The 25,864-nt window shown below is 36.3% G+C and overlaps 1 protein-coding gene across 1 annotated transcript in view; it reads left to right on the top strand.

The window, feature by feature from the left end:
• The window catches only part of LOC134531584 (uncharacterized), a 916,155-nt gene that overhangs the window by 458,118 nt on the left and 432,173 nt on the right, over positions 1-25,864 (top strand). The window contains exon 8 of the mRNA XM_063367300.1: positions 9,932-10,169. Coding sequence (XP_063223370.1) covers positions 9,932-10,169 — 238 coding nt within the window. The remainder of the gene's footprint in view (positions 1-9,931; positions 10,170-25,864) is intronic.

Here is a 25,864-nt window from a genome sequence, read left to right as displayed (position 1 = left end):
ATATTGACGGTTATCCATCTTACCGGCGTAGAGACGTAAACAATGGCGGTCAATCATATGAATTGCGTCTGTCAAACGGTGTGAGAGTAGATATTGATAATCGCTGGGTAGTTCCATATTCACCATTGCTGTGAAAAACCTATAAAGCGCACATAAACGTTGAACTATGCAGTTCAGTGAAATCTATAAAATACATTTGTAATTATGTTCACAAGGGCAGTGATAAAGCTGTATTCGCTGTTCAAAATGTAAATGACAATGACGAAATTACACGTTATCAAATGGGTAGATACATAAGCAGTAACGAAGCTATTTGGCGCATTTTTACGTTTCCTATACATGAAAGGGATCCTGCTGTTATACATTTGGCTGTGCATCTTGAAAACGGACAGCGTGTTTACTTTACAGAACAGACTGCACTACAACAAGCTTTAACGGCTCCAAAAACAACTCTTACTGAATTTTTCAACCTTTGTTGCCGACAAGATGTTGTTGGTCAATTCGCAAGGACATTTAATGTATACTGATGTTCCAAAAATTTTTACGTGGAATAAACAATCAAAAAATTGGGAACCACGGAAACGAGGCATTCCAGTCCCAGGATTCACCGACATATTTATGACAAATACTTTAGGTCGAATATATACAGTTCATCCTAAGCAACGCGAATGTTTTTTTTTTTGCGTTTGTTGTTGGTTAACGTTCCTGGACCAACATCTTTCCGATATTTGCGAAAAGTCAATGGTACTTTATACGACACTTTCTTTGATGCATGTCGTGAGTTACATTTATTGGAGGATGATAACCATTGGGATCTCACACTTGCAGATGCAGCACTGAGCTCATCTCCACAACAAATTCGTCAATTATTTTCAATAATATTGACAATGTGTTTTCCGTCTGAAGCATCTGCTTTGTGGGACAAATATAAAGACTCAATGAGTGAGGATATTTTACATCGGATTAGAATTACTAATCAAAATCAAAATATCGAATTCTCCGCAGAAATATATAATGAGTCATTAATAATTATTGAGCATATTTGTATTCTTATTTCGAATAAGCCGCTCATCCATTTCGGCATGCCAGCGCCGAACCGCCCAGCTGTAGATACCATCAACAGCGATGTTCAACGGGAACACCACTTCGATAGAACTTCTTTGGCTACTTTTGTTGCCAATAATGAACAATTGCTCACTGCTGAGCAACGAAATGTATATGATCAAATTAATGTATCAATTGCAGCGCAACAAGGTGGATTCTTTTTTTTGGATGCACCAGGTGGTACTGGTAAAACATTCCTCATTTCATTGATACTTGCGCGCATCCGATCACAAAATAATATTGCATTGGCAATTGCTTCATCAGGAATCGCAGCAACGTTACTTGATGGTGGACGGACGGCGCATTCAGCGCTTAAATTACCTTTGAATGTTCACACAAATCCCGAAGCAATGTGTAACATAAAGAAGCATTCAGGCATGGCTCAAGTTTTGAGAAAATGCAAAATTTTTATCTGTGATGAATGTACCATGGGACACAAGCATTCTCTTGAAGCTCTCGACAGGTCCCTGAAAGATATCAAGGATAATACTAGGCTTTTCGGTGTTGCTCTATTGTTGCTGTCTGGTGATTTCAGACAAACATTACCAGTCATTCCACGCGCGACATATGCAGACGAAATAAACGCATGTTTAAAAGAATCTTATCTATGGCGAAGTGTCAGCAAATTATGCATTACTATTAATATGCGCGTTCAACTTCAAAATTATCCATTAGCGTCAAGATTCTCTGAACAATTTTTGGATATTGGCAATGGTAAAATTGAATTGTATGAAGATACACAATATATTCGACTTCCAGAGAATTTTTGCAACATGGTGGTTACCAAAGATGAGTTAATAAACAATATCTTTCCAGATTTGAGAAATAATTGTACTAATCATGGATGGCTACGAGAGCGAGCAATTTTAGCTGCGAAAAATTTAGATGTTGATGCCATCAATTTCAAAATACAGCAATTACTGCCTGGTAATGAAACTACGTTTAAATCGATCGACATTGTTGTTGATCCTGATGAAGTTGTTAACTATCCTGTAGAATTTTTAAATTCATTAGATTTACCATGAATGCCACCACATAATTTGCGACTGAAGGTTGGTTCACCTATAATTTTGCTTCGAAATTTGAATGCTCCGAAATTATGTAATGGGACGCGATTAGTTATAAAAAAAATCATGGGCAACATTCTTGAAGCTACTATTTTGAGTGGAAAATTTCAAGGTGAGGTTGTACTTCTACCACGGATCCCAATGATTCCTTCAGATTCGCTTATACCATTCAAACGTTTACAATTTCCAATCCGCTTGGCATATGCTATGACTATAAATAAGTCACAAGGCCAAACCATGACAATTTGTGGCTTAGATTTAGAAAATCCGTGTTTTTCTCACGGTCAATTATATGTTGCGTGTTCCAGAGTTGGAAAACCATCAAATTTGTTTGTTTATACACCTCAAGGATTAACTAAAAATATTGTACATCCAATAGCATTAAGATAAATTAATTTTTTGTAAATTAATGAATAAATGTTATAAAATAGTTTCATTATAAGATTGTTTACCTTTACTTAAAACAAGTTAAAGTTTGTATTTACGATGCTGTTATTGCCACACTCCACGGAAAATATCCCAACCTGTAATCAGTCATTTCATTCACTTAAAATTTTCGGTGACGCCTAGAAATATCCGTGTCAATAATCATAGACAGTGGCTGCTATTATCCAGTCTACAAATTTCATCCGTGGAGTGTGGTAATAGATGCATCTTTTTAGTTAACACAGCTTCTACATTTCACTTCACTCATACAGTATATGCATACTTACACACACAGTATATACTCACATGCTACCGATGGGTCGAATTTGTATAAGTGTACATGTAATGAAGTTAGATATTAAAATAACTCTTGAATAATAATTTTCATCAAAACAGTCCAGATTGTTACAGCTTATTGAAGAATGTTTGAAATTTTCGAATTAACGACGTGTGTACAGGACAACGTCTGTCGGGTCTGCTAGTATATTAATAAATTACATGTTTTCGCTTGCCGGGAATCGTATCGATGACTAAATTCTATTAAGTGAGTAAACTTTTACTGTAATAATTTTTTTAAATAATTTTTTGGAATTTCTTTCAAATTTATAGGTCAATAAGTAAAGAACTTGAATTTGATGATCAAGGTCAAGGTCATTTCATCCAATAAGTATGGCGGCTTGCTTGTAGGAGTCTTAAGCCATTTTTAAGAATTTGTTTTCTTTCTAAGGCATAAATCTTTTGAAGTTTTTTGAATACAGAATTTTTTAAATTTTCGAGGAATAAAGCGTGGAATTTCCTCTCAAAACGGGAATTTTTCCCCCGAAATAGGGACTTTTTAAAATTTTTGAGGCAATTTGAGTCATTTCTGAGTCTTTTTGAGTCCAAGATAGCCGCCATGACATCACAATCAAAGATGGCGTCCAGCTTCTCCGGCTCAAAGCCTTGAAGACTGTCCCCGGACCCCCATTTCAATACTAGCCTACTACTTAGGGAAAATTAAATATTTTTACGTTTGGAAACTAAAATTAATTAAACGATTAATGCAATTATTTAAAGCACAAGTAATAGTTGCACTATTAAAAATATTTTGAACATAATTATGTATTCTTTTATTCCTTGTTCTCCAAGTACGTACTTTAATTCTCTAGGACATCTTTTGTGGGAACGGTTTCATGCACATATAAAAATTATCAAAAGACTTAGCTTATTAATTAATACTATTAAATCGTCCCTGGTACGTAAACAATCTTTTTCTGCTATCATTTTCTTCCAAGTTTAGTGCAATTTTCTGGAAACCACAGAAATGTACCGCTTTATCACCAGCCTCGTAATCATTATCGTCATCATCGCAACTGTCAGCATAATCACCAATCTGCACACTTCAATCTTAATCCAGAATTCTAGATTATTAGAAGATTTTGACATATTTGACATAGAAGCTTTATTACGTTTTCGAGCACCCTTGTTTAGTGTCCGTTATTTTTCTATAGTTTAAGGTATTATACTAGAAATCAGTGGGGCATCCAGGATTTTGGTTTGGGAGGGGCTTGACCCAGCTGAGGCTATGCTTTATCAAGGCAAACACTAAAACAATAATGGACCCAGATGCTTTTGGGGGGGGGGGGGGGGGCTTGAGCCCCTTAGCCCCCCTCTGGATCCGCAACTGCTAGAAATTGACTTAAATATATTATTTTTATGGAGATGTGAATTTCACAATCTTCGGTTTTTCTTAGACCTTCAGCACCCTTTCTTGAATGTTGTTACATGAAGTTATCGTAGTGTGATGTTTTGCTCCTATACTGTAACTTCTGATGATTTTGTAACGTATTTAAGGTAAACATACTTGTTTGCATTACAACTATACTTAGTACAATTTTGAAGTACTTTTTATAGTCTTTTGTTTCGTGTAGTTAAAAGTTTGTTTACGTATCTTTCTCGAGTGACTTTACCTCTCTAACCTGAATCGTGTCCTTGAGCCGGAATGGTAAGGTGGAATGGAGAAGAATCCCATTCTGTCCCGAGTTGTTTTTTAAATAAGAGATATATTTAGTTAGACTTTTTTTCTTTTGATATCAGATGTTTCAAGACTATAAACAAACAGGGAACAATTTTCTACTGAGGCAATAAACAACGCTGTCGAGGAGGTTACTTCTGCTCAATCTAGATTTTTGATGTTCTACCTTTTTTATTATAAAGATACTTAAAAAAAGAAAAATAAATGGCTGGAAAATTTAAAAACGTAGTAATGGAAAAGCAGATACTTTATCTCGTTAAAAACTTAAATCTATGGATGCTAGCTTATTCGTTCTAACAATGAAAGTCTTGCGAAGTTTAGCTTAACAGGCGGCTGTAATAAATGACATTGGTTATAGATTTAAATGGATTCCTTAAGAGACATCCTGCTTTATGGGTTCGCAAACCCGAAGCAACAACTGGTTCAAGAGCCAAGGGCTAAAATGAAGTAGGTGTAGATAGTTTTATTTCACTGCCTACGAATTTACTCGATAATTTCAAAATTTTAAAATATCTAATTGCAATGAAAAAGGCTTTTCATTGAACCCTAAAAAAAATCAATCAAAAATCGTAGCTTGCAAGGGGAAAAGTTTAGTCGGATCGTTAACTTCCATAAAAAGTGGCGAAACTGTAACCTGCTGTATTTGTACGTCGGCAAGCGGAGCTTACATACCACCAATGCTCATTTTTCCGCAAATGAATAAGCAGGAATAATTTGAGTAGGGATTGCCACCAGGAAGTTGGGCTGATGTGCACAGTACTTGATGGATAACTGCTGATAGATTTCTTGTATAGTTTCGAACATTTGTGGAATTTTATACCGCATCAAAAGACTTCCAGGTTTAATCCTACATTAAATGGACTCTCAAGACACACTCAACTTTGAAGTTATAGACTACGCGAAGGAGAGACTTCAGCCACTTGATATTTATTGTATGAAGCCTTTAAGTTTGGATTTAAGCGATGAGCTTTTTAAATGGCTAGGAAACAACCCAGGGAAAGTCATCAGTCTCTTTCAAATTTGAAAGCTTTTTGGATCATCTTTTGTAATGCAGTATACCGCATAAGCTACGTTTTTATTTCCGTTCTCGTAGGGATGATTCTTTGCTAGCGAGTATCACTTCCCTTCCCCTCCTTTCTCCCTTCCCACCTTTTTTGTGCCTCCTAACTCCCCTTGATACTGTCTGGTAGTGCGCGTGCTCCCCTCCCCATCACCTTCAGGAACTATTATCCTTCTGCGGATGTATTTCTTCTTTACACCTTATATATTCTGTTTTTAACTCAGCTCGTTCCTGTGCGTTTAGTTTTTGAGGCCGACAGTAAGCTATCCGGAGTGCTGTGGAGACGATCATAAACAAGTGAGTACTGGGGGAGTAAACGTGTTAGTTGTCTTTAAGTGGCATGTAGATTAAATTTTGTTCGTGTTCACCTTTTTTTATAAATTCTCTTTCTTTCGCCACGTTCAAAATTCGGCTTCATTGAAGTATTTTTTGCATTTATGTATTTCAAGAATCCGTCAATGATCGTCTTTCGGTTTGGTTTCTCTGCGGCACACCCAATAAGATCTTGTTTATACTTTATGATAGCCTCACGTTCAGATTAATTATATGTCATGTTTGTATTTGACTGTACTTGTTACGGTATTTTACTGATGGTGCGTACATTAACAGCTAGCCTGCACGCTAAATTGTTAAACCAAGCCTTGTTCAATTTATATTGGTAATATAAATTATTGTAATCATCTTTGTGAATGATTGATTATCAAGTTGTTAAAAAAATTATATAAATAAATTTATATTGTTGTGCTTCATAAATTCATCCTTTTTTCTAGGTAAAAATATTTACTGTTTATCTGGTGCTCCTATCATAATGAGCGAAACGACGTACCTGCCTTATGTGTAATACTCAGTTCAATATGTCATTGTTTAACTCCTCAGTAGGCTGAAGTTTGCTCTGACGGAGTTACGTTCTTTGTTTATACGATCATTCTAAGCTTCAGTAAGAAGCGAAATAATAAAAACTTCAATTACTTGTTAAAAAGCTACAGGAATATGCCCAACTGACCCATTCATTTTCACCGATGCCAATTTTCTCTCAGTAGACATAACTTATTATAACGGTCCCTCGGTTATAAAAAATTATTTAATAATGGATGCGTGCTGAGTTGATATAAGCATATATAATACAGAGGTTGAGAGATCCGTTAAAAAACCTAACTTACTAATAAGTGGATCAGATTCTTTATAATCACCAGAATTTTCTACTAAATAAAGTATTAAAAAATCAATTTTTTATACAATGTACTATTTATTTTGCTGTTCTCTTATCTTGGTTTTCATATGAGATAAATGTAATTAATAAACATTATCATGTGGGTTGATTAAAAAGAAAGGTCCCTTTGTGCATAATGTACTTATAAGAACATATATTTACCAATTATAATTTTTAAACTGTAATAAATCCCAAAGTTTTCAGTGCTTTGTTAATAAATTAAAAGAAATAAAAGTAGTTGTTTGCCTTTAACATTGGAGCTCAGCAAAATTGCAGGAAGTAGCGTAATGAGGAGGAATCCACAGGACTAAAGGCGAATTTTGTGGGTAACCTTCAAAATTAAGGTAACTGGAGAAGCCATTGGTTGAAATAGTAGAAGCAGTAGAAACGTGGAAACGTCTAACCCACTGTAAAACAAATAATGCAGCGAATTAGCATAAAATAAAATGAAACAAACTGACACAAGGTTGTTACAATAAAAGAAACGTAGGGCGAACTTACCAAAAGTGGTTAGAGAATGCGTGTCGTCATGACATGCCAAAGAGAGGATGTCACACAGGAGCATCCTGTGTATTAGTGCGCAGGGAGCGGCAAGTAGTGCGACAAGTCACGGCTGGTAAGAGAGGGGGATAAATCAAACTTTACAAGAAGTAGTCCACGGAAGGCTAAAAGTGTGCAGGCCAGGACGCTGCCGAGTTGCGAAAAGGATTTAGGGCCACGGCACGGGGAAAGATTTTTGCGCGAGCAAAACACCGCGCTGGAAGGAAGGTGGGGAGAGGGTGTTAAAGTGGCGTGATTCGCTTTCTCACGAGATAAAGGAAATGCTGTGAACAGCACTAAAAATAATTCAAGAACACTGCCGGTTGGCGACAGGATGCTGAATATGCCGAGCCGAAAGGCTTGAGAAAACTATATAAATGTATTCAAACTAAAAATTACCTTAAATAAATCTCAAATAATAATTTAAATGTCAAAAATATTTAAAAAAAGGGCAATGAAATACCTCAAAGTGGCACAAACTGACATTGGACTTTGTAGGGCCTTCAACTGAAAAGGGGATCATATCTGGAGCTGAAAATGTGGAATTGCCTTCGTCTAGCACACCAGTTTAACCTTTCAGGTTGGATGATAAAACTGGCGAGGTTTTAGCCAGTTCGAATGATGACATGCCGGCAAAGAATGTCCGATTGAATGAGGCGACTTGTGCCACTCGTGGATTCTCTTGGATGGCAACTGGCACCAGAGCCTCTTCATTTCAGCACCTACATTTCTAATGCCTAATCCAAAATTTAAATAAAGCACAAAAATGACAAAAAGGAAGACGGGCTAAACCGCTGTCTTTCAGATTCCCTATAGTAAAAGGTTTAGAACCTGTTATTAAAGAAAAATAGGAAAATATTTTTTTAAGCAAGAAAGAATAAGAAAAGTATATTTAATAAGGATAATATTATAAATAATGTAAATATATAATTAAAGAAAGTTTCTAAAAATAAACAGAAAAAGTAGGAGCTGATGAGAGTACCCGAAACTAACGAGAGGATTGTTCTGACGACGTTTATATCGTGGTGAATTTTACTCAGTCAGTTGAAGGTTGGGTCGCTTGTTCCATGTGCTAAAATGGTCACGCAGTTCCTGTGCGGGAATAGATAGCGAAGATGACGAGGTTTTCCTAGTGTGTTAATTTTGTGAATTAGGTTAAGAAAAGGACACAATAAATGAAAATTATAGTTAAACATTTAGAATCACTTAAAACTAAATAAATATGGAGCGAACTTTTTTCTGAATTTCTACTAGTTTTATATGTTTTTTATAATTACGTATATCTACCACCCCGTTCTTACCCATGCTCGTGTCATATTACGTAATTAAAAAAAACCTGGACTTTTTTTTTTTAGAATATTATTCTATTTTTGCGATAATTTCATTTAAATGTGTTTACTTAAAATTTTGTTCATCTCTAAATTAGCATTTGTATGTTTAAAAGGTTTTTAAATAGTTTCCCCATTTAAAACTTTGAAGATAATTTCCATAATTCAGCACACTCACACTGTCATCTATCAGGTAAGCCAGCATGGCTTTGCAAGTCGCTCTCTCTCTCTCTCTCTCTCTCTTCGCATAAACGATATAACACATCTATCATAACTTAGCATTTTGCATATTGGGCTTTTTACACGATCATTTTCTCATGTCTTTTATGGTAGTAGCTACAATCGTTGAATGGGCTGAAATGAAGATTTGTTTGTGTACTAGTTACAGGTGTTTAAATTCAATAACGACTAAAATGTTTTGTTTTTTATCATTAGAAAATTTGATCAGTAAAATTAATTATTTTATTTAAAATATAAATGGTCGGAGTGCTTGTAAATGATTTTACAACAAAGCAAATTCTAAAATTTTTGAAGTGTGGTATTCAATGCTGTTACATGACGATGTCTCAAGAAGTACAATAATTTCTGTGCCAACCGACTTGTAACTGCTGTCAGTGGTAGCACGAGATGGTGTTGTATATCACGGTGAGCTATGATTAGTAAGCTGTGTAATTCAGTGTGAGGTGATATATGGATCTCTTTAAATAATAGGACAGTATGACAGAATTTACAGCAAATCATGCACCAGCCTTTCTTTGATTTTTTCCTGAGAAAAAACAAATAAAATCTAAAATATCTCATGGTGATGTATGGCGAAAGAAAGGATTTTAACGTGTGGTGCATCCTAGCTCTGTAACAGTGATTTAATTATATCTACGGAGATTCAGCCACTCCTCCAATAGCTATTGAAATACATTAACTTATATGCCATTCGTATTTCCACTGCTGCCAGCGGGAGTACAAGGTGGTGCTTATGTGGATCTTGGTGAGCTGTGAGGAGAGAGCAATGGGTTGGGGTAGTATGGGTCTGCTGTAGTTATGAGAAATTATCTCAGGAGGTACATTGACTCGGCGCCAGCAGTTTATCATTGCTGAAAGTAGTAGGAAAAGAAGTGTTTTGTGGGTCATAGAAATCTGAGAATAAATCATTGTTTTATACTGTTACTTTCCGCTCTGTTGCAGTGACATGACGGTGTCCCAGGAGGTACGACAACTTCTGCGCCAACCATCGTTTGACTGCTACCAGTGGGAAGATGAGGAGGTGCTGTTACTGCTGCAGCAGATGTTCTTGGATCTCGGCTTCCTCGTTACATTCAACATCAGCATTGTTGTGCTCAGGAACTTCCTATTCGAGGTCTATAACAACTACAATGAGATTCCATTTCACAACTTTCGCCATTGCTTCTGTGTTGCGCAGATGGTGAGTGTATTCGCTATGTTGTTTGCCTAAATATAGGTTACTCTATTTTGAGTGTATCAAAATTAGTGGGCCAGTTCAAAATGCCATTCATACTATTAATGACACTTTTTTAACACTTAATTCTTATTAATTGTGATTTAATAATATTTAAAAAGTATATTTTGTTCTCCTGCTTGAACACGACCTAGCTTTCAAAAATTTTTTTAATAAGGCAGTTTTTTAAATTGTTTCTTGGTGGGCAAACTCGAACAGTAGTTTTAAAATACAATTTTGAGGAAAGTTTTAATATAGGTTCCTACATATAATTAAAGTAGTATATGTTTGTATGTTTGGGGTCAGGGTTTCTCGTGAAGTTGGATTGGGTAGAGGTGTTTTTCAACATCTTGGATTGTGACATCATGACAAGCCGTCATGGATGATGTCACCATTGCACTCTTGGTTATGGTCGCCATATTGACCTTTATCTAGACAATGACCTTAACCTTGACCAATGACCTTGACCAAAGACCTTAATCTTGACCTTATACCGGGACCTTGGCCTCAGCTACCATAGTTAATTAAGCCATCTTGGCATCTAGCATCCCACTCCCCAACCATTGCTCTTTTTGCTACCGTAGAACTTTCCATCTTAATAAAATTTGATATCATTTACACAATCTTGGATTGCTTCACAGCACCTTTTTTTCGATTCTGACAACATAGCCCCCATCATTTTTTCGTTCACTGGAAGTAGCCATTTTGGATAAAGTCATGCAAAATATTTTTTTTCTGTTCTGTTGGAGGGTGCCATCTTGGATACAACCATAATTGCATCTGCTGTTTGTACATAGATTGCGCCACCATCGCTCTATATCATGCATGTAAGGTCAAAGATTCATTACATACCAATGTTGTTATTTGTCTTAACGACATATTTAAATTAATTTTTTATACCAAAATATTTTTAACTGATTTTAACAATGACAGCTTGGACCTCTAGATTGAAAATCATTCGCTTTTGACCGCACGGCCATCTAGACATTTACCAGGCTGAGAATTAAATAAGCCATACAAAATAAAGCACGTATTAAACTTGTATTTTTTCTTATTTGAAGAAATTTTAGCAATGACTGTTTGAGGGTAAGCCACTATTTTTATTTCATACTTTCTACTAGGAGTGTTTGTGAACACATCTGCTAGAGTGCGCTGCTGCCCTATTAGTTTGTTTTTCCCTGTTGGAGTGCAGTTGTAAAATTTATTACAGTAGCATCCGCCATCTTTTAGACTGTCTTGAGCCACCATCTTAAAATTCTGTAATTATTGATATAGAAGTTCGGGACCTAACAAAAAATCATAAAAAAATCCAGTAATTAATTGTAATGTTGATTCAATGGATTTCAGTGTTTGAATAGATCCCTGGACGATTCAAAAATGTTATTTCAGGTAAAATATTTATCAATTAATCGGTGGCCAGGTCAAGTAAATTTGTCGGCCAGGCACTTACAGTTTGTGACCAGGACATCAAGTTGGTGGTTAGATTTTTCCAATTAGTGGTCAGGTAAGTCCAGTTGGTAGCCAATCATATCCAATTGGTGGCCAGGCACATTTAGTTGGCGAGGCACTTCCAGTTAATGACAGGATCAATTCGGTTGCTAGATAGAAAATATTTTCGGAGTCTAGGCACAACTTGTAGTTGGGCCAAGCATGTCCATTCGGTGGTGAGGCACATACATTCAGTAACCAAGCGGCTTTATTTTCGATACAAGGTGATGTTTTTAAACACGTGATGTACAATGCCAGATGTGAAGAACCAGAATCTCCGAACCATGAGGCTTTCGTATAAAAATTGTTACATATTTAACTTAATAATTATGTCCTAGTTCTAGCCGTAAAAACAAGAGTCTTCAAACTGTTAGATCTACATTATGGAGTTAATCTATTACAGTAAAATATACTAACTGAGCTTCATTTATGCCTTCTATAGCACCAAGAATCCCTAAAATATTACTGATGCTTACAACAGGACCAAGAGTTTTTGATACACAAAATATTCAGTAATTACTAAATACTTGACTATGCACAATCAACGAAAAATACACACTATGAACACACATTTGGCAAAACGTAAGGACATTTGGAAGAAAATAAAAAAATTACAACATTAGGAAGCATGCTGAAGAAGGAAGCACATTAGGAAAACTCATTAAAAGAGGGAGCACATTTGACGATATTTCAACTCGGTAGGATACGATCTCATCGGTAGTATACGATCCTTTCAGTATGATTAGATCAGTCTCACGATACAGTAGAATACAGTGCCTCAAACCGCCATTAGCTCCAACTACTCCAAGTGTCTTTGTCTCCAACAGCTCTGTGTTTCACTAATACTGGTCTAATTGTTCCAACTGCTACCGTTGCTCCAACTGGCTTTAATAGCTTCAACTGCTACAATTGCTCCTACTGCGTGAATTGCTACAACTACTATTACTGCTCTCACTGCTACAAAACCTCCAACTGCTCCAGTTGCTCCGACAGCACTTGGCTTCAACTGCTTCAATTTCTCAAACTGGCTACAAGGTTACAACTGTCCCAATTGCTCTAACTGGCACAATAGTTCAAACAGCTCCAGTTGCTCTTACTGCTCCAACTTCTCCAAATTCTCCAGCTGCTCTTATTTCTCCAACTGCTCGAATTATTTCAACTGATTTCAATAGCTCCAAATGGCTACTATAGCTCCAACTCCTCTAACTGCTCCAATTGATCTTACTGCTCCAGTTGCTCCAACTGCTCCAACTACTTACAATAGCTCCAACTGCTTCAATTGCTCCAACTAATGTAGTTTTTCCAACTAGTTACAATAGCTCCAACTGCTTCAATTGCTCCAACTAATGCAGTTGCTCCAACTGGCTACAATATCTTCAACTGCTCTAACTGTTCCAAATGCTACAACTGCTTCAATTGCCCCAATTTATCCCACTGCTCCAATTGCTCCAACTATTAACATTAGCTCCAACTGCTCTGTTTGCTCCAACTGATCCAATGTCTCCAACTGGCTACTATTACGCAAACTGAAGTTAGCTTAAACTGCTCAAAATCGCTCACATTGCATTTCGTCCCAATTGATTTAAATAACATTGTGTTCGAACTGGCCCTGATTGCTGGAATGACTTTATTATTACTCACCATTATGTTACCCATTAGTGAAGATTTTACATCCTTAAGATAGAAGCCTAATTGCGAGAACTCAATCTAAGAAATTAGGTGACCAGATTTCAAACAATAATTTTTAAAATATATATATTTTTTTTCAATTTTATACTCATGCAGGTAATACAAGTCATTATGGTATGTCGTCTGCTTCCCTCAGTTCTTTGAGTATGTTAGTTACTAAGTTGAGGTGTTAATATTTTCCTGCCCTAAGCAAAGCCAGCAGCAGTTTCAGACGATCCACTAATATGTTTTTTATCTTCCCACGATGTGTAATCAATCTTTTCTGCTGCTGTCATCTTCTTAGCACTACATTTACAAAGTTTTAGTTTCAATGCTTCATCACAGTCTTCGATGTTGCCTGTCTCAGATGCTTCATCACGGTGTTCTATCATGTCAGCTTCAGGTCATTCTTTATAGTTCACAATTTCGCAAAGGCGACTTGAATTTCATGTCAATATATATATATATATATATATATATATAATTTCCCATAAAATGCTACTTTATTCAAGAAATTTATTCTACCAAAGGAATTCTGGCACTGACTGCAACTAAATGATTTTTGGCAAGAGCCAAAAATACACTCAGTCCTCTCATAACGTTCAGCATTTTTCGCATGGTAAACTCCTTGCATCAGTAACTACAGCAGTGTCCTTTCGATACATCTTCAGGGAAAGATCCGGAATACATTTTAGTTTAACCTATGCCTAGGCCACAATGAATATAGGAGTATATTTTAGGTCTTTTAATTATTGGCATTTTATTATTTATTTTAATTGTAATTCATAATATCTTTCACGGGCAGCTCTAATAGGCCGGAAATAGTAATTTAATAAATGTATGCGGCAGATATTTAAATATATACGTATTAATTTTATTTTGTGTTTTATACGTGGTCCGTCAGAGACGGTAACATAAAAATTGACAGTGAGCAGAAATAATGTAATTATGGAGTGGGAGTTTCAAAACTTTTCTATAGTGCGGCATTTACTGTACTCGGAAATTGTGAAGAGGGGCGGACCTGGCTGATGCGCTCGCGTGTGTATGGCTCGGCGCACTGGCGGCGAGGTCGGGCGAGGGAGTGATGTGCGAGGTCGGGCGATGGAGTGATGTGCGAGGTCGGGCGATGGAGTGATGTGCGAGGTCGGGCGAGGGAGTGATGTGTGAGGTCGGGCGAGGGAGTGATGTGCGAGGTCGGGCGAGGGAGTGATGTGCGTGGTTGGGCGAGGGAGTGATGTGCGAGGTCGGGCGAGGGAGTGATGTGCGAGGTCGGGCGAGGGAGTGATGTGCGAGGTCGGGCGAGGGAGTGATGTGCGAGGTCGGGCGAGGGAGTGATGTGCGAGGTCGGGCGAGGGAGTGATGTGCGAGCCGCGCTTCAGGCGCCTCAGGCTCGAGTTCGCGCGCGCGCCATCATGGAGTGTGGCTGTATCATTTCTGCCATTTATTCTGTGACGAAAATGTTTACGATATTTGAATCTACAAATTAAATTATTCGTACCAAATTTAGCCCGGACCTTGGAGGACGGCAGAGACATAGCCCAGGAAAAGAAGGTTTTATGTCGGTAAAAATTAGAGACAAGCTGATATTTTCGCAAGTTTTAGGACCTAACTAGAGGTATATTTTCCCAAAAGTTCCCACCCCTCCCCTCTGTGCTACCCCTCCTACCCACCCTTAAACATCCGATTTGCAATCATTTGGATTACCATTCATATCTCCGTTGTTATTTATCGCAGTCAAATTTTCTTTATATAGTTTTATTCCTTATATTATTATCTACAATAAAGTTATGTATAGTTTTGTTCTAAGATTATCAGTTAACTAGATATTAGCTGAGGAATGTCAATTTTTACAATTTTATGTTAAGTTTGTTAAGAATATTTAAGTTTAAAATTTTAATTTGGGACAATTTCACGAAACACTTAAGATAAAAAGTGTAGAATGATTCTTTAGCTTTCCAACGGTATTAATATTTCATATTTTGGATGACGATAACATGTGTATAACACTAGATTATGCGAGGAAGGCGCTGCATTTTGTTCTACCCTTGGTGCGTGCTGCAGTGGGTGGCCTCAGGAGGCTAAACAACAGGCTTACTATCAAGAGCGAGGGAGCTGGCGTGTTGAGTATGTCCCTAACCACCCCCGACCATCAATTTCTTAAGACATGTTTACTGCCTTGAGTAGCCCGTCTTCCAGAGACTAGTTCTTGGAGTGGTTTTGAAGCGTGCGGTAACGTTCTAGCGTGTATGTGCGTTATTTTCTAAAACTTCCGCTTACTCTACATCACATAATAACGTGAAGTACTAGAAAGTACGATGTTAATTTTTGATAACTGAAGAAATTTTGCAACAGCTTCTCGCAAATCTAAGAAGGTAAGAATGTTTTCAATAACAAAAGCTAAGTAATATTTTAATAATAAAAAACCACTTCTTCCCGTGGGCTGTTGCTATTCAGTGGTTATAGTGCTGTTCTCCTACCAAGACGATTTGGGGTTGGTTCCCGGATAGGACCACTCCTTTTTTTTAAATTTGTACCACTGCATGTTCGGCTGTCGATTTTTTTCCCCTTCTTCGGAGCCTTGTGCTAACCTCCACCCTAGCACTCCGGTCCTGCTTCATTCGCATATTAGCATCGATTGTAGATGCTTCACGTCTTAAGATCCACCAGGACATCTTATGAAATATTTTTACACAGAAGACTATATGTCGGCTTTGTTGCAGTTTTCTTACTTTTTAAATTTGTGTCACGTAAATGTGATTTCTATTGCAACACAAATATCAAACTCCGTTAGGCCTATTGATGTGTGTGTCAATACACTGTTTTTTGAAGTTCAGGAAATTAATAGATCATATAACTTAAATATTTTTTGCATATTTGTGTGAGATTTGTAGTAAAATATTTTAAAAAATGTAATTATAAACTGATTCAATTCAACATCGTGACTATTTATCGTAATGTTTTTATGGTTCTTCAGAAACTTACATTTTAAGTAAATAAGTATACTATTAAAATGCGCATTTGTCAGTCTATGGTAACTTTTTACTATTCGACAATTGCAAATCAACAACTTTCTAAGTGATGAGTAATTACGTCTTCGTATGTTTCAGGATTGAATCTACCTACCATGTTATAACAATAATTCATACTAACCAAAATTGAAATGGAACATTTAAGTTTACTTTGTATTCTATGCGGTAAAGATACGGAAGGAGATACTGTTGTTGTTACAAAAGGGTTGAAGACAATAACAGAAGCAAGCATTCTACGAAAGGATGGGCTCCACGAGAACTTGAAAGGAAAATAAAGTGTTCGAGTACACAAATCGTGTAGGCATAACTATACGAGACCATCAAGTATTAAAGCTGCAACTACATCATCACTAAGTCCTGCTGTATGTATTCCTTCAACATTATCGCCTGTTTTGCGAAGTGTAGGAAATAATTTTGACTACAAAAAAGATTTCATTTTTTTGTGGGGAAGAGGCAATTGTCGATTCTAAGATTGCTTTGTATCGTAGGAAAAAATTTCGTATGGTAGAAACATTAGAAATTAAAGATAGTTCGTTGCAGAGATGTGAATATCGGAGCGATGAATGGGGAGATCAAGTGAAAGCACGCATTTTAAATGTAAGTGACCTTGGAGCCCCAGAAGCACGATACCATAAAAACTGTCATGACACTTTTTCAAAGACAAACCTAAGTGAAGGATTTGTAGGCAGACCGATGACGGATAAAGAATCTTTTTTAATGGTATGCAGTTACATTGAACAAAACGATGAATGCCAATATTCAATTCAAGAGTTGCAAGATATAATGGCATGCATTTCAGGGAAAAATGATACATATTCAGACAAACACCTGAAAAATCTTCTTCTAGAACACTTTAAAGAACGGATTATGGTATCTAATGTTTCAGGTGGAAAGAACATTGTTTGTTTGTCTGATACTGTCCATTAAATTATTGAGACCTGGTACAAAGAAAGAGATAGGAACCTAGAAACGGTGAAACTTAGGATTGTATGGGCTGCAGCTGACATCATTAAAGAAGATATTCAAAAGAAGGCATATGATCATGAAACATATCCAGGTACCAATGACATTACATGTGGAGGAGAACATTTCATACCAAATACATTAGCAGCTTTCACACAAAGAGTTACGAAAAAGAAAAAAATAACGTTTCAGAGTTTGAAATGGTAGACAAAAAATGTGTAGTCATAAACCATGCTATTATATCAGCTGTAAGACCCAGATCATTTTTGTTACCACTTCACATTGGCTTAGCTCTGAAACTACATCGTTTATATGGATCTAAGCATCTTATCAACATGCTATATTCTATGGTTATTTGTGATTCCAATTACGAAGCTTCCGTGTAAATTAATACTCTCATAAATTCAGGATCACTAAATGTCAATGAAGATGCTTTCATACAGCATGATTTCGATAATGCTGATGTCAATGTTCGAACACTGGATGGCGTGAACACGTTTCATGCAATGGGTGGGGTCCAAACTATTTATTACCCCAGATTCTAGTGTTGAAACTCAAGTAAAGGTTGCAAGGAAATCTTCTGGAACATTTAATCCAGAATGCATTAGGATACGATCTTATCCAAAGAAAAAAGCCCACAACGGACTTAGTAGCATTACTGTGAAAGACTACAACGAATTAAAAGCTGAGCTGAAAAATTCAGACTTCACAGTAGCAACCATGTTTACTCTAAACTCTATTTGGCTTTCTGGAATGAATTTCCAACCAGGATGGAATGGTTTCATGAACCTCATTAACAGCAGAAGGGGAAAAAGTGACTCAACATATGTCATGGCTCTTCCATTTATTAATTTGGATAAGTGTGTAAGAGAAGCTGGAGGCGAGAGAAACGTACGTAAGCCAATAACCACATCTAAACCTTTTGCACCAAACGATCTGTTGCACATAGTGTCATGTTCATGTAAATCTGCATGTGGGAACTATTGTGGATGTCGAAAGACAGGTTTACATTGCTGAGCTATGTGTGAACACTGCAATGGTCTTTCGTGTAACAATGCAACAGCCATAGATGAAGATGAAGATGCAATTGATGACGTATAATTATGTATGTAGGCGTTGAGTCTAAAACGTTATGAATAGATCTGTTTGTAAAATACATTCAAGTACTTTTGTTGTAAGTAGAGATTTTCTATACAAATTAAATAGCATGATGTGTAAATAATATCAAAGTTTGGAAGTGAAAAATGCACATAAAGAAGTGAATAATTCAGTAAATGTCACAACAGCTTGAAGTGGGTGGGTGGGTGGTCCGTGATGCTGTGGATTATACTGATTGCTCTTTATTACACACTGTGAATAAGCAGTCATGTATTTTAGTTCACAGCTGCCGGTTGTTGCCAGTCCGGAACACGGCGGGACCATAGGTGGTGGATAATTGAACGATCCTATGTGGGTTAGGGTTGAAGCCCCCCCGAACCAAAACTGGCAAAAATAATATAAAAATTAAACCAACTTTGTTTTTGTATTCTGAACTTAAATTGTATATATAATTTATTTAGAATAAATAGGAAGAATTACAAGTAACGTTTAAGGCTAGCTGAGCGAGCTTGAATAGGGTGCGGTAGATTCCTTTTAAGTCCGGGTTGCGAGAGGTGAGTTCTTGGTTTACTTACGGCCCTCTACTTCATGTTATCTTCATCCAAAATATTAAAAATTAATACCGTTGGAAAGCTAAAGAATCATTCTACACTTTTTATCTTAAGTGTTTCGTGAAATTGTCCCAAATTAAAATTTTAAACTTTAATATTCTTAACAAACTTAACATAAAATTGTAAAACTTGACATTCCTAAGCTAATATCTAGTTAACTGCTAATCTTAGAACAAAACTATATTTAACTTTACTGTAGATAATAATATAAGAAATAAAACGATATATAGAAAGTTTGACTGCAATAAATAACAACGGAGATATGAAGGGTAATCCAAATGCTTGCAAATCGGATGTTTAAGGGTGGGTAGGGGGGGAAGCACAGAGGGGAGGGGTGGGGACTTTTGGGAAAGTACACCTCTTTTTGGGTCCTAACACCTGCCAAAAGTTCAGCTTGTCTCTAATTTTTCCCGACATTTATACATTTTTTCCCTTCATTTCCTGGGCTAACACACGTGGGGCTTCGAAAAACGAACAGCATAAAAATTCATGAAGCTGTTAACGAAATAAACGGAATATTACGTCACTGAGTGTAGTTAAAATTGCGGCGCAAATGTGGGAGCTTTACCAAGAAAAATCTTTAGTTTAGACCTGCTGAGTTGGGTATCTACCGTGCATAATATGCAAGGCTGCACTGTAGATTATGCGGTTATTTGTTTGGGATAACGTCTCTTTGCTGCCGGGCAGGTTTATGTAGTCTTAGTCCGTCAAGTCACTGGATGGTCTCCATGAAGAAGAACTGGATTTCTCTAAGATAACAAGAAAAGTTCAGTGTAATGGTGACGCATTAGCTGAAATGACTGGATTAGATGAACATTAATGACAAATTTTAAGTTCTTTGTAACAAATAAATACTTTAATCACTCAATTTTTGTATTTTTGATTTGTTTCAATTACTCACATTTAATATTTTTATATCATTTTGAGACTAAAATTAACTTATAGTAAAAAAAAACACTTTAATCGTTGAATGAATAAAAAATAAATAAATACAATTTAAGTTTTTTGTCCAACAACCAAATAATGCTCCACAACTCCGTATAACTAAAAGCGTAGAGTCCTCTTTCTTTAATTTTCGTAATGACTTCATGCTAAAATTAGTGATAGAATATTTCAGACAAATTATTTGAAGTACCCCCTGGGCGTAGATCCCGGGGCTGCACTTGCAAAAGCGTGACTGTGAAAAGTGTTTCATGTCAAAACTACGTCTTATGAAAAACTTCCTGTATATTTTAAAGTTTTCTTCATTTTGCATGATTGTAAGCCAAAATATTGGCAGTGTATAAAAAACAGGCACCGCATCCAGATATGTCGTGGTGGTTAACCCCGCGTGCGAAATTCTTTGGCCGCGTGCCTCCCCCCGTAAATTTTCGCGGGACGACTTGTGAATCCTACAGATTTCCGCTCCTGAAGCACCCCATTGCTAATTTTAAGTTTATTATTGTTATAAAGTTCATGTATTCATTTTCGTAATGACTATGTCATAAAATTTTCTAAAGTTTTCGTATTGACTATAGGCCTATCCTAAAATTAGTGATGGAAAATATATTACAAATCATATTTTTATCACTCGTGGAAAAGCACCCCACGTTTTTAGCTATACATAATAATTGTGGTCCGTTATTTAGCTGTTGGACAACAAACTTTAATTTAACTACTTTTTTAGTTCATTCAACGCTAAAAGCATTTTTTTTAGTTTTTTTTAACTATAACTTTATTGGATTGTAAAAGGAAATATTGTAATACATCTCTATTCATTTGCTATATTTTAAATATTAGGCTTTATAAAATTATATTTATGAATTCATATTATTATATTAACAGCATTATTATATTATTGTAACAGCCATTTGTCATGAAGTTTTTATGTAACTTTTTTTTTAATGAGCTGGTCAATAAACCTGCGCATTTCTCAACTGAAGTTAGTGAATAATATGGAGTTAGTAATGTACCTATACCTTTTCAGTAATTTCCATGCAAGTGGGCAGGTTTTCTATGTCCTGATGTACCAGATCATGAGTCGGGATCCAGGGATACGCGGCAGCCATCTTGGATTTCGTAACTTCTGGCTACCATCTTGGATTATTTCACTTCCGACGGCCATCTTGAATTACGTCATTTCAGGCGGCCATCTTAGATTGCCTTGAATTTGGTACCCAGTGGCCATATTGGATTAAACAATTTGGCTTTCAAGAAAATTCCATCCTTTGGTTTTCTAGAATATTCCACCATTGTAAATTTTGACATCACGCCCACGTCTTAAAAATTCACAATCATTAACGTAAATAAATAGACATAATTCTAAAATTCAAAAATAAACATAATCAAGTTTTAATTTAAAAAAAACATAGTGACATCATCATCGAGAGTCCTACTCCTGTGCGTTGCACCTTTCGTTATGATGACATCATCGAGTGTCCCCAATCCTGTAAGTTTAACTTTTCGTTACAATGACATCATCGAGCACCCCACTCCTGCGGGTAGCACTTTTCGCTACGATGACAACCAAATTGAAAACCCCAATCCTTTTGTCGCACTTTTCGTTATGCTGGCACCGCCTGCATCTACTGGAAGATCTTGATTTAATTTTAGTATTTATTGCCATTTTGATTTTAGATATTGGATTTCGCCATCTTTTTTTCTGGTGTTGGTTCCTAAAGTACATTTGTCTCCATTTCCTCATGTATGTACATAAGGTTGTTTCTCTATTTCCTACCAGTGCTGTTATGACTTTATAGACGAAAAATACTTACAATTTATTAAAATATCCACAAAATCCACAAAATCTTCAACCATTTTGTTAATGATGGTGGTTGTGACCACCATTTTTTCTTAAATACATAATCATATAAAACATTTATTTGTATAGTCTGAGATAAATGTTATCATAAAAAAATTAACTGCCTCATCGTTGCGGCCTTGATGGTTAAAGTAAAGTAATAAGAGCTTTAAAAATACTTATATTAAAATATCTTCTTCCATAACTTAATTTTATTTCATTCATACTGCCACCTTGCACCATTCAGGACCAGAAATATTTTCATATATATTCTAAGCATGATCATGTTTAGGTATTCGTATTTAAAAGCTGCATGGATGCAGATATTGAAGTGTATGCATAAATTTTATTTTTCGTAAGGTATTTATTGAAAGAAAAAACACAGATATTCCTAATCATTAATGATAATATTACAATACATACCAATGCGACTATTCATATTTGTAGAGTATTATATGCGTTTCCCTCCACGAAAAAGACCATATCAATACATAAAATTTTATGTTTTACATTTTATCTGATCACTAGATACAGTAGTTATGGCACAGTTACAAAATTCGCTTTAGCCATTACCATCTCTGCAATATACACTTCACATACGTGAAAGTAGTGTAACATTAAAAGTCTTGCAAAGTAATACAAAGAATTAAATTAAATACAGAAAATATAATTTTAAAACAATTAATTTATTAAAAAACACACAAAACATAATCTCCCATCTCTAATATAATACCATCCACAGTGAATTACCATATGCCCTCACAATTTCCTGCTCCGTAGCACTTACAATATTATCAATCATAAGCTCAGTCCACACAAGTATCTGCGAGCACAGGTTCACAGTCGATAGATCGGGATAATTGTTTTATATATCCCCCATGACGTATGCAATATCTTCCTCAATCAACAGATGAAATTTCCACAATTATTCCACGCCTTCTTTCTCAAGATCTTCTTCACCACTCACGAACGTATCTTTTATCATCGCAAGATCTTCACACCTTTAACATTCTCCCAGCTCACATAGACCTTCTCCCTCCTCAATAATTACATATGGCACACGACACATATTATTACCTCCGGTGATAAATATCATTAAAACATCCATTGTAACCTCCACCAGCTTCACATCGGCATACTAAGCCAGCGCTAAATGGCACGTTTTAGGTACGGAAACCAGAGAACGATAAGGGCTAGACTGGCTCCTGCGTCATCAACTGTGAGATAGCTTTCGCGCGGAGAGCTACAACTACGTAATGTTTTGGTCGTTTGCTTTTCTTGTGAGACTTTTTTTTAAAATAACTTTGAGACACAATTAATTGAGAAGCATAGTTTTAAATATATTTTACATAATAAGTGACCTAGTTTTCCAAAATAAATCGTGTCTGGTTTTCGCTAGTTACTGAGTTAACACCATTTAAATTAATTTTGGTTAGCATAATAATTAGCAGACACCGTAAGTATATTTGATGTGACAAAGTAAAATGTTGCAGGTTTAGATAATAGTTTGTAACTTTTCCTGACAGATGAGTACAAATATTCGAGCACAACCACTGCAATTTACACAATGTTACACTTATGTAGTACGAGTACAATTCATAGGATTTCTCACTGTTGGTTTGGTAACCCAGCGCTCTTAGCCAAAAGGCCTTACCGCCCTGGGGGCCCCACGGGCGTGGATACAGACTTACGTAGTGTAGGAAGTCACGCGCCGAATGTTTTCTGTTCTGCTAGTACAAACCTGGCCGCTGACCTTGACAATATGGTATCGCTTTCTCTTCGTCCTCCCCTTTACAACATACATGACTAGGAAGCTCAGACGCCAAGTCATAGAGTAAATAAAGTACTAGTACAGAGAGGACACTCAATGCTATTGCAGTTCAACGTTTTTTTATTCAGAAATGCCCTAGTTGCTATACAAAAACGCAAACTTGAAAAACATTAAAACGAAGTTGCAATGGCTTAAAACCGAGATAAAGTACCTTACGTTTCAAATTATAAGTAAATTTTAATTCCTAGAAAGTACAATTTGCAGTTAATATGCTTAAGTTCATTGAGGTTAAGGTTAGGATTTTCGTAGGTACCTACCAAATTGCTTTACATATCGCAAACAAAACTAATGCATAAAAAAAACTTGCAGAAGTAGGCCTATTTAATCATTAACACAGGCAATGTGTATTTCTGACAAATATAACAGCTTAAGATGTACAATTTTTCCACAAAAACTGAAATGAAGCTGTTACCAATGGCATCTAATTCTTTATGGATTAGGTGAAAGTACAAATCTTTCTCCTATCTTCACTTCTTGAAGATAGGTGTGTAGCAACTGTTAAGGGAAAAAAAACCTTAATTTCAACATCAAAATTTAAGACACTTCATTTTATCGCAACCCTCATCTCGGTAATTGTTCCGTATCATATATCCAAGTTTATCCCTTGATCCTGTTGGCATGATCATGTATGATTTATCCGGTGGCACGTGATGCTTGCTGTTTTAATTCAGTACTTCGAAATATCTGGACATATCAATGATATTACAATACAAACCATGTTACGAAGTAAAAGAAAGTTTTTTCAGGATTTTTTTATCAAATAATATGATCATAATTCCTTGTTACATCCGAATTTTTGTTATATTCAGGATCTTTCGATATACTAAATAAAACAGCAAGCATAACTACCACATGATCAATATATTCAGGATCATGCCATTAGTATCTGTTAGAATGTGTTGCCATGTTGATTTTATTTTGTAAGAAGTTTATTAAACAGGTGTTGGGAACAATGAATTTGTGTTGTACTGTTGGTACTTACATTGTGTGTGGTTTTGTTTTTTAGGGGGGGGGGGGCGTTCTTCTGATTAAATGTATGTGACGACGGTTATGTGAATTTGTTTTTTAATAAAGAACTTAACAAGTATGTGGACTGATACAATATATTCTGATTCCTGCATATTATGGTAATAATCTAACAGGTTATGGGCCCAGGCAGTGCTCTAATAATTTGAGTGAAGAAATAATAGGTGGTTAAGCGTGAATGTAATTATTGCTGTGGTATCATGATGGCAAAGATAATGGATGATATTGAAAAGTTGAGAGAAGACAGTTGGTTTGTATGGTCGCGACGAATGCAAGCGGCACTAGAGCAAAAACGATGGTGGGATGCTATTTAACCGGGATATACTTACAATAATGATGAAAATTTAACACCTAAGCAAGTGGCGAAAGATAAAGATACACTCAACTACATTATTCAAGGAATTAGTGACTCGCTATTAATTGATGTGGAAACATGCGAACGAGCCAGAGACGCATGGCTTACTCTGCGAACGGTATGTATTGATTTGGATCCTCTACATGTTGTAACAGCACTAGAAGAGATGGTAATGTTAAAAAAAAACTAGTGACATGTCCATGAGAGAGTGTGTTAATAAAGTGTTGGTGTACTGCAGAAGGTTGGAAGAGAATGAACTAGTGTTTACCGATGCTGCGCGAGCTGCATTCTTACTCTTGGGGTTGCCTAGATCCAAATATGGGTCACTAATAAGAAGCATTCATTTGGCAGACGGTCTTAACCTACAAAACGTGAAAAATAAATTGTTGTTAGAAGAACGACAGGAGAGGCTGGAGCGTGATTAAGATGAAGCCAAAGCATTCACCACGAGGGCAGAGAGAAGTTATTACAGACAAGAGAGCAAGAAAAATTGGCATGGTAGCAGGGATGATGACAGAAGGTCAGATGAAAGGAAGACATTTGAAGCCAGAAGAGACAGTGACAGATCGACAAAAAGAAATTATCAAGAAAATAGTGGGCCTATGCTGTGTTTTGCCTGTAGTAAACCAAACCACATCGCCAGGTACTGTCCAAATATGAAGAGAGAACTCTATGGTGACCAAGGTCGACAGCAATATCAACTTGGCATGAAATGAGGGATCAACAGCGACATACTACATATTACCCTGAGAGCTTGAAGGCCAAATCGCGTATGGCTGAGATGCAAGATCAAGATAACTGCAGGGGGAGGAAC

The sequence above is a fragment of the Bacillus rossius genome, chromosome 5, assembly GCF_032445375.1.
Source record: "Bacillus rossius redtenbacheri isolate Brsri chromosome 5, Brsri_v3, whole genome shotgun sequence".
Classification (NCBI taxonomy): Eukaryota; Metazoa; Arthropoda; class Insecta; order Phasmatodea; family Bacillidae; genus Bacillus; species Bacillus rossius.
Note: the sequence above shows the minus strand (reverse complement) of the source record. Positions and strands in the feature narration are given on the sequence as shown.